Raw genomic sequence first — 9929 nt, 5'->3', positions numbered from 1 at the left:
GTAGTGAACAGTGAGAAGGCGGTGGGGTTGTAGGTCAGAGGTGAGACGGGACGGTCTGTAGGGCGTCTTCAGCAGTCCGGAGCACATTTACATTCTAGGAAGAAAAACAGAAAATGACAAACCATTATATTGTTGTGTTTTTTAAAAACTCCCCGTCTTAAAACAACCATTTTTTATTTTTTTTTGAACTGGTACTGGTACTGGTAAAGTTCTTTTTAAACAACACACACACACATATATATAGCATGGAGGTCAAAGGTCATGGGACCAAAGGTGAGGTGATACAAAATGAAAAAAAAAAAAAAAGAATCTGATATCATTAGCTCATTATCTCCATCCTGACACTGCCCTTTGAGTTCAGGTCAAAGTCCATTGACATAAATCACATTATTGCCTTTTCACTGTTATATGCTGCACATCTTGTTTGTCTGTCATATTCGTATTTTTTATTTTTTTGCAGTGTGGTGCAGTTATGTTTTAGATGTTTCAGAAGTTGTTGTCTTTGTTCTTCAGCGACAGACAGAATTGTGGGTGAATGTAAAGAGAGACAGGATTTCACTATTTAAATACATTTTATTAGCATCGCAAATAGGCATTACAGTAGAGATGTTTCCTCCTCCTCAGTTACCAGAGGAGAGTTTCACATCATAACATTCCTTAGTGTTTCACAAAACTGAAAAATGTACTATAAATTATGTAAATATCTAAAATAATCTAAAATTTCTTTCCAAGATAAGGCTCTATCTGCTTCAAATTTGACCTATACATGACACACATTCTAACTTTTAAGACAATAATGTCAAATTAACCAGCCAAATCCCAAACTAATTTACATATGCACCATAAATAAATATCACATGCTACTGGAGTGACTGGTGTTCTTTCATAGCAGCAGTTACATTCATGTGCAGCAGGAACTGAAAAACATCAGTGCGCATTCATGATAAATTGCAATTTAGTATTAACACGTTGTCAATGAACACAAGAACGCATACTGAATTAATTTTTTTTTAAAGTTAATTCTGTACATAATCATCTCAAGAGTTCTTCACTTCTGAGTTGTAATTCAAAAGGCATTTACTGAGCTGTAAAAATTGCCCCTGATTTCAGAAAATGCCGTAGAAGCATTTAGGAATGTATGAATGTCTACATTCCTAAGAAAGGGGAACGGGAATGGGATAATGGTGTGTGAGAAAGAGAGGAACGAGGTACTGTCAATGATGATCTGGCACTGTTAACAAAGCCTCTTCCGGCAGCCGTGACACATCTACGTTCTGTTTGAAGCAAACACAGGGAATGACGCCACATATTAACAGATGAGGTAAGTGGGTGGCGACGATGTAATAGAACTGTGAAAAACTTGCATCAGTGCACACACATATAAAGATATCAAGACCAAAACAATGACCTTCAGCTTATACCTCGCATCATAGACAGGACTAGTGCTGGGTAGATTACTTATAGATTGTAGTCTGTTACTTATTTCAAATTACATGACGAAAATTGTAGTCACATAATCACATAATTACATATTTTCAATAATATAATCTGACTTCTTTTAGATTACTTTTGACCTAACTTGTTTATGACGCTGATTTGAAAAGGATTATCTTGTACTATATTGATACAATATATTCCATTTTTTGTTACCAACAACATGAATGCATTAAACATTACATTACGTCCTGGTTTCCTGAACTGGGGTTTGTGAAGGAACTGCAGGGGGTTCGTAAATTGATAATGCTAATAATTAATTAAATAATAAAAAATTGTCAAATTATAAATTTTATGACTTTTTGAATGTATAAAAGCAGTAGGCTTTTTAAAAAATTAAACATAAAAAAAAAAAATAGATTAATTAGGGGAAATAAAAAAAATATGAATAATTTATTGCCAATGTGTGAATAATATGTAATCATGTAATCAATCAAAAAGTAAACATAAGTAATCATAATATAATCTATAATCAATTTTTGGAATCGGATTATGTAATCCAGAATACATATAATCATTTTAAATATATACATATATAAAAAAAAAAAAGAGAGAATAAATATGACAAAAATGCACAACAAAATTACTAAAATTTAAATGGAAACACAATATAAAAATAAAACCAAATTCAAATAGTTAATAAAACTTTAATAGTATCTCAAGTGTTACTAAAATAACGCTACACACCACTGGACAGGACAAAAAAATTTAAAAGCAGCAGTATAGAGAAAAAATATAGTGAATTGTAATCTGGCATGCTGCAGTACATCCTAATAATGCTAATAGGTCAAATCATCAGTGAGCCCAACACCTGCGACAGCGGAGGCTCAGGAGACTACAAAGCTTAATCACTTTATTATACAGAAGAGTTCTCAAGCATAACTACAGACTGACTGCACACTTTCCCTTAAGCGATAACAGGCGGGGAGGCTTTTTAACCACCAAACTGACTGACATGCTCAGTGGATGTGTGTTTGTGAGTCTTACCGATGGTCTGTCTCGGTGCGTATTCACAGCATCCACGTTCAAACAGACTGACTCCACCTTACAACCTGAAGACCCAGATTGATTCACAATCAAGACCTGAATAGCATTATTTAAAGAATAATATCCAGATTAGTTAAGAAAGGGTGTCTTACCATAGGCCATTGGTGTTAACTTCAATACTGTGTGTAGAGTGCATTTCAGGTAAGGCAATTCCTCTGCAGGAGAAAAACACACCAAATAAATGTAGAAGACTTTCAATTACTTAGAATGCATTTTTAAATGCATTAATCATCAGTACAACTGCGCAAGTGAACTGAGATTTGAAAAGAGACAAGATCTTCATGAGTGGTGTCACAGTGGTCATTACCTGCAGTCTTGTCCAGAAAGTAGGCCAGCAGGCATCTCATGACGGCCTGATGACAGATGACTAGAACGTTTTCCTGCCGTTCTAACTCCATGATCACAGGTTCCAGCCGTTGAACCAAGTCTTCATAAGACTGTGAGGAGAATACTGGATTACAACACTCTTCCATTTACCATATAATGATCACATCACATCACACACACATGCAAACACAAAAGGCTGGAGAAAATCAGCAGCTGACATGAAACGTCAAGGGATACTATACTACACTGAATATTTGTACTTCTAAAAGTTCATTAGTCACATTAAAAGATTGTGAAATTGTAGAATTATTATTCATAATATACCATTATAAAATAGAAACAAATAGAATAAAACAAAATTATTAAATGAAAACTCGAAACAGAAATTAGAAATGTTGCCTTGGCAACTAACTGAAATAAAAGAAATTTAAAATAAAGTTTAAGTACTAAATTTACTAAAACTGAAATAAAAATAAAGATAAATAGAAATAAAAAAACTAATAAAGATGACAAAATTAAATCTTAAACTAAAATTAGGATGAAAATAGAAAATATAAAAATAAAAGCTAGTTCAAAATATTAATAAATAGTACTAAAATAATATCATTTTTTATGTGTTAAATACAATAACACAATCTCTGACATGATTTTCACTAAGCACTGACCATTTAATTTGTGAAATAAAAACTAATTATATTTAATGGTTTGAGGCCTACAATTAAACATAAATGTTTTGATAATGCACAGTTTGAATTTTCCCAATAGTTCACATCATGTTCACAGAAACTAAACTAAGTTTCTCATAACTAAAACTGACAAGCAGCCTAAATGTTTCGAACCGAATTGATACTGAATCAAAATTGATATAAGTACAGTCCTAAAACACACACCCTTATGTACAGCACTGAAATAAATGCACACTTAAAACACAAGTCACCGGGACCTTGCACCCAGTCTTTATCTAATATAGTGAGAACAGCGTGGTGCTTTAATGCTCTCGGAGTAAACAGGTTTGAGATATTGATCTAAATGAGAACTGCCTGCTCTGAAGAACAAACACGCTCACAACTTGACAGATGAGAGGAGCAAATGGAAGTGTGTATGTGCCGGCTGAGGGTAATGGTGTGTTATGTACTCGGTCAGAGTAATTTTTGAAACAATGTCAAAACAGACTTGTTTACTCCATTTCTGCATATTTGACTGGTGACTAATCCTGAAAATAATGGCTTACAGAAAGCCTAGCAACCAGCAACATTTGTTTGATGGCTGTTTAATGCACTAAAGAGTGAGGAAAAGCTGCTTGTAACCAAAGGGACATAAAAGAGCAATACAAACACTGAATGCTAAAATACATCTCGCTATCGTGAATAAGGCCATTAACCCTTATGATGTCAATTCAAATCAAATGCACAATTAAATAATGCACTGATTGAAAGCAAACTGATCTGATATAAACCGACCTCTCCTTTGGGATAGCGATAACGATATTTGTCCTGGTCACGTAATGCAAACTCCTGCGGATATCTCTGCTGGATCTCCTCATACATGAGCTCCTCACAAACGCCCTAAACACACATAGATTGAACAGAGTCAATTAACACAATGTCCCTTAAATAAAGACAAGGTGTGTTCACCATTTATTAACAATAGACTTACGGCATCAATTTCATTGAGAGCTTTCCACTGTTCATATGGCACACCCAGAGCTTCTGCCGTCTGTATAGTCCTCTTCATCTGACTCGTCCACACCTTCAAATCCCGTATATTCTGCGACTGGATAAACTGGCTCAAAGCCTTAGCAAACTGAGAAGGAAAGTGAAAAAAACAGGTTTAAATTATTAACTAACACAAAAGCACACAAACAGTCATTCTTTGGAAAGATTTAAGATACATGAATGAATTGTTTAGTATCTGATCTAATGATAACATACAGTAGAGAAGCTGGACTTCTCTGGGTACTTGTCCAAAAGCTTATTTTTAACAATACAACTTCAAATTTAGGGTGGTACTGATACTGATAAGCAGATAATCATTTGCATGCTATATATACTTTTGAATATGTTATACATAACATATACTTTTGAACTTGTGAATATATTAAACATTAAAATCTTATTATGAAACAAACAAATATTTCTGTCCTGATTTCATTACGCTTGCATGTTATTTCAAGACCGTCAAGCCAATTTTGTGCTTGTTAGTTACACTAGAATTTTCCAAGATAAGGCTCTATCTGCTTCAAATTTGACCTATACATGACACACATTCTAACTTTTAAGACAATAATGTCAAATTAACCAGCCAAATCCCAAACTAATTTACATATGCACCATAAATAAATATCACATGCTACTGGAGTGACTGGTGTTCTTTCATAGCAGCAGTTACATTCATGTGCAGCAGGAACTGAAAAACATCAGTGCGCATTCATGATAAATTGCAATTTAGTATTAACACGTTGTCAATGAACACAAGAACGCATACTGAATTAATTTTTTTTTAAAGTTAATTCTGTACATAATCATCTCAAGAGTTCTTCACTTCTGAGTTGTAATTCAAAAGGCATTTACTGAGCTGTAAAAATTGCCCCTGATTTCAGAAAATGCCGTAGAAGCATTTAGGAATGTATGAATGTCTACATTCCTAAGAAAGGGGAACGGGAATGGGATAATGGTGTGTGAGAAAGAGAGGAACGAGGTACTGTCAATGATGATCTGGCACTGTTAACAAAGCCTCTTCCGGCAGCCGTGACACATCTACGTTCTGTTTGAAGCAAACACAGGGAATGACGCCACATATTAACAGATGAGGTAAGTGGGTGGCGACGATGTAATAGAACTGTGAAAAACTTGCATCAGTGCACACACATATAAAGATATCAAGACCAAAACAATGACCTTCAGCTTATACCTCGCATCATAGACAGGACTAGTGCTGGGTAGATTACTTATAGATTGTAGTCTGTTACTTATTTCAAATTACATGACGAAAATTGTAGTCACATAATCACATAATTACATATTTTCAATAATATTCTTTTAGATCTTTTAGATTACTTTTGACCTAACTTGTTTATGACGCTGATTTGAAAAGGATTATCTTGGATACAATATATACAATATATTCCATTTTTTGTTACCAACAACATGAATGCATTAAACATTACATTACGTCCTGGTTTCCTGAACTGGGGTTTGTGAAGGAACTGCAGGGGGTTCGTAAATTGATAATGCTAATAATTAATTAAATAATAAAAAATTGTCAAATTATAAATTTTATGACTTTTTGAATGTATAAAAGCAGTAGGCTTTTTAAAAAATTAAACATAAAAAAAAAAAAAAAAGATTAATTAGGGGAAATAAAAAAAAATATGAATAATTTATTGCCAATGTGTGAATAATATGTAATCATGTAATCAATCAAAAAGTAAACATAAGTAATCATAATATAATCTATAATCAATTTTTGGAATCGGATTATGTAATCCAGAATACATATAATCATTTTAAATATATACATATATAAAAAAAAAAAAGAGAGAATAAATATGACAAAAATGCACAACAAAATTACTAAAATTTAAATGGAAACACAATATAAAAATAAAACCAAATTCAAATAGTTAATAAAACTTTAATAGTATCTCAAGTGTTACTAAAATAACGCTACACACCACTGGACAGGACAAAAAAATTTAAAAGCAGCAGTATAGAGAAAAAATATAGTGAATTGTAATCTGGCATGCTGCAGTACATCCTAATAATGCTAATAGGTCAAATCATCAGTGAGCCCAACACCTGCGACAGCGGAGGCTCAGGAGACTACAAAGCTTAATCACTTTATTATACAGAAGAGTTCTCAAGCATAACTACAGACTGACTGCACACTTTCCCTTAAGCGATAACAGGCGGGGAGGCTTTTTAACCACCAAACTGACTGACATGCTCAGTGGATGTGTGTTTGTGAGTCTTACCGATGGTCTGTCTCGGTGCGTATTCACAGCATCCACGTTCAAACAGACTGACTCCACCTTACAACCTGAAGACCCAGATTGATTCACAATCAAGACCTGAATAGCATTATTTAAAGAATAATATCCAGATTAGTTAAGAAAGGGTGTCTTACCATAGGCCATTGGTGTTAACTTCAATACTGTGTGTAGAGTGCATTTCAGGTAAGGCAATTCCTCTGCAGGAGAAAAACACACCAAATAAATGTAGAAGACTTTCAATTACTTAGAATGCATTTTTAAATGCATTAATCATCAGTACAACTGCGCAAGTGAACTGAGATTTGAAAAGAGACAAGATCTTCATGAGTGGTGTCACAGTGGTCATTACCTGCAGTCTTGTCCAGAAAGTAGGCCAGCAGGCATCTCATGACGGCCTGATGACAGATGACTAGAACGTTTTCCTGCCGCTCTAACTCCATGATCACAGGTTCCAGCCGTTGAACCAAGTCTTCATAAGACTGTGAGGAGAATACTGGATTACAACACTCTTCCATTTACCATATAATGATCACATCACATCACACACACATGCAAACACAAAAGGCTGGAGAAAATCAGCAGCTGACATGAAACGTCAAGGGATACTATACTACACTGAATATTTGTACTTCTAAAAGTTCATTAGTCACATTAAAAGATTGTGAAATTGTAGAATTATTATTCATAATATACCATTATAAAATAGAAACAAATAGAATAAAACAAAATTATTAAATGAAAACTCGAAACAGAAATTAGAAATGTTGCCTTGGCAACTAACTGAAATAAAAGAAATTTAAAATAAAGTTTAAGTACTAAATTTACTAAAACTGAAATAAAAATAAAGATAAATAGAAATAAAAAAACTAATAAAGATGACAAAATTAAATCTTAAACTAAAATTAGGATGAAAATAGAAAATATAAAAATAAAAGCTAGTTCAAAATATTAATAAATAGTACTAAAATAATATCATTTTTTATGTGTTAAATACAATAACACAATCTCTGACATGATTTTCACTAAGCACTGACCATTTAATTTGTGAAATAAAAACTAATTATATTTAATGGTTTGAGGCCTACAATTAAACATAAATGTTTTGATAATGCACAGTTTGAATTTTCCCAATAGTTCACATCATGTTCACAGAAACTAAACTAAGTTTCTCATAACTAAAACTGACAAGCAGCCTAAATGTTTCGAACCGAATTGATACTGAATCAAAATTGATATAAGTACAGTCCTAAAACACACACCCTTATTTACAGCACTGAAATAAATGCACACTTAAAACACAAGTCACCGGGACCTTGCACCCAGTCTTTATCTAATATAGTGAGAACAGCGTGGTGCTTTAATGCTCTCGGAGTAAACAGGTTTGAGATATTGATCTAAATGAGAACTGCCTGCTCTGAAGAACAAACACGCTCACAACTTGACAGATGAGAGGAGCAAATGGAAGTGTGTATGTGCCGGCTGAGGGTAATGGTGTGTTATGTACTCGGTCAGAGTAATTTTTGAAACAATGTCAAAACAGACTTGTTTACTCCATTTCTGCATATTTGACTGGTGACTAATCCTGAAAATAATGGCTTACAGAAAGCCTAGCAACCAGCAACATTTGTTTGATGGCTGTTTAATGCACTAAAGAGTGAGGAAAAGCTGCTTGTAACCAAAGGGACATAAAAGAGCAATACAAACACTGAATGCTAAAATACATCTCGCTATCGTGAATAAGGCCATTAACCCTTATGATGTCAATTCAAATCAAATGCACAATTAAATAATGCACTGATTGAAAGCAAACTGATCTGATATAAACCGACCTCTCCTTTGGGATAGCGATAACGATATTTGTCCTGGTCACGTAATGCAAACTCCTGCGGATATCTCTGCTGGATCTCCTCATACATGAGCTCCTCACAAACGCCCTAAACACACATAGATTGAACAGAGTCAATTAACACAATGTCCCTTAAATAAAGACAAGGTGTGTTCACCATTTATTAACAATAGACTTACGGCATCAATTTCATTGAGAGCTTTCCACTGTTCATATGGCACACCCAGAGCTTCTGCCGTCTGTATAGTCCTCTTCATCTGACTCGTCCACACCTTCAAATCCCGTATATTCTGCGACTGGATAAACTGGCTCAAAGCCTTAGCAAACTGAGAAGGAAAGTGAAAAAAACAGGTTTAAATTATTAACTAACACAAAAGCACACAAACAGTCATTCTTTGGAAAGATTTAAGATACATGAATGAATTGTTTAGTATCTGATCTAATGATAACATACAGTAGAGAAGCTGGACTTCTCTGGGTACTTGTCCAAAAGCTTATTTTTAACAATACAACTTCAAATTTAGGGTGGTACTGATACTGATAAGCAGATAATCATTTGCATGCTATATATACTTTTGAATATGTTATACATAACATATACTTTTGAACTTGTGAATATATTAAACATTAAAATCTTATTATGAAACAAACAAATATTTCTGTCCTGATTTCATTACGCTTGCATGTTATTTCAAGACCGTCAAGCCAATTTTGTGCTTGTTAGTTACACTAGAATTGATCAGTCAATGTAAATAGGTCTACACAGCTTACCTCCTTTCCCCTGGCCGAGAGCCCTGAGTCTCCACCGATACGACCTTTGATGTTCAGGTCACTCTCTCCATGCCGGCACAAGTAGATGGAGCGGGGCGTGATGTGGATATTCATAAGGTAGTAAACAATTCGGCTCTGTATGTGGTCCTGAACCCGGTTCACCAGGTACCGCCGCCCCACATCTATGATCTTAATGAACGAAAGGTCCCTGAACACACCAAAAAAAGAGCATGTGAAATAGGGTTGTGACGGTGAGGAAATTTTCCCGCCAGTTAATCGACATGTGACAACACCGGTAATACCGGTATCACCGTGGGGGCGAGGGCGTTTCCTCTTTTTCTCGCTTTCCTTTGCTTTTAAATAGCTTGCAAAAGCGGTGTGTGCATTTTACTTTAACTTTTAAATAGCGGCAGTTCGGCGTCAATTGCTTGAATGCAACAACAAAATACAACG

General features: G+C 34.4%; 2 protein-coding genes across 3 annotated transcripts in view; both read right to left on the bottom strand.

Annotated features, from left to right (window-relative positions):
• Nucleotides 1-449: 449 nt before the first annotated feature.
• On the bottom strand, nucleotides 450-5295 carry LOC107718232 (6-phosphofructo-2-kinase/fructose-2,6-bisphosphatase 4-like). The gene is made up of 7 exons (XM_016525225.1): nucleotides 5257-5295; nucleotides 4525-4671; nucleotides 4329-4433; nucleotides 2849-2978; nucleotides 2634-2696; nucleotides 2482-2546; nucleotides 450-1274 (listed from the first exon to the last, which is right to left on the bottom strand). The coding sequence occupies exons 1-7, from the start codon at nucleotides 5293-5295 to the stop codon at nucleotides 1215-1217; spliced, it is 609 nt and encodes a 202-aa protein (XP_016380711.1). The 3' UTR covers nucleotides 450-1214.
• LOC107718206 (6-phosphofructo-2-kinase/fructose-2,6-bisphosphatase 4-like) overlaps nucleotides 5100-9929 on the bottom strand; it is a 12939-nt gene continuing 8109 nt past the window's right edge. For both annotated transcript variants that reach the window (XM_016525185.1, XM_016525184.1), the window contains exons 8-14: nucleotides 9477-9684; nucleotides 8885-9031; nucleotides 8689-8793; nucleotides 7209-7338; nucleotides 6994-7056; nucleotides 6842-6906; nucleotides 5100-5631 (exon numbers count right to left, since the gene is read on the bottom strand). In XM_016525185.1, coding sequence (XP_016380671.1) covers nucleotides 5572-5631; nucleotides 6842-6906; nucleotides 6994-7056; nucleotides 7209-7338; nucleotides 8689-8793; nucleotides 8885-9031; nucleotides 9477-9684 — 778 coding nt within the window. In that variant the 3' untranslated portion in view covers nucleotides 5100-5571. The remainder of the gene's footprint in view (nucleotides 5632-6841; nucleotides 6907-6993; nucleotides 7057-7208; nucleotides 7339-8688; nucleotides 8794-8884; nucleotides 9032-9476; nucleotides 9685-9929) is intronic.

Source organism: Sinocyclocheilus rhinocerous, unplaced genomic scaffold (genome assembly GCF_001515625.1).
Source record: "Sinocyclocheilus rhinocerous isolate Xijiao unplaced genomic scaffold, SAMN03320098_v1.1 scaffold1111, whole genome shotgun sequence".
NCBI classification, from domain to species: Eukaryota; Metazoa; Chordata; class Actinopteri; order Cypriniformes; family Cyprinidae; genus Sinocyclocheilus; species Sinocyclocheilus rhinocerous.
Note: the sequence above shows the minus strand (reverse complement) of the source record. Positions and strands in the feature narration are given on the sequence as shown.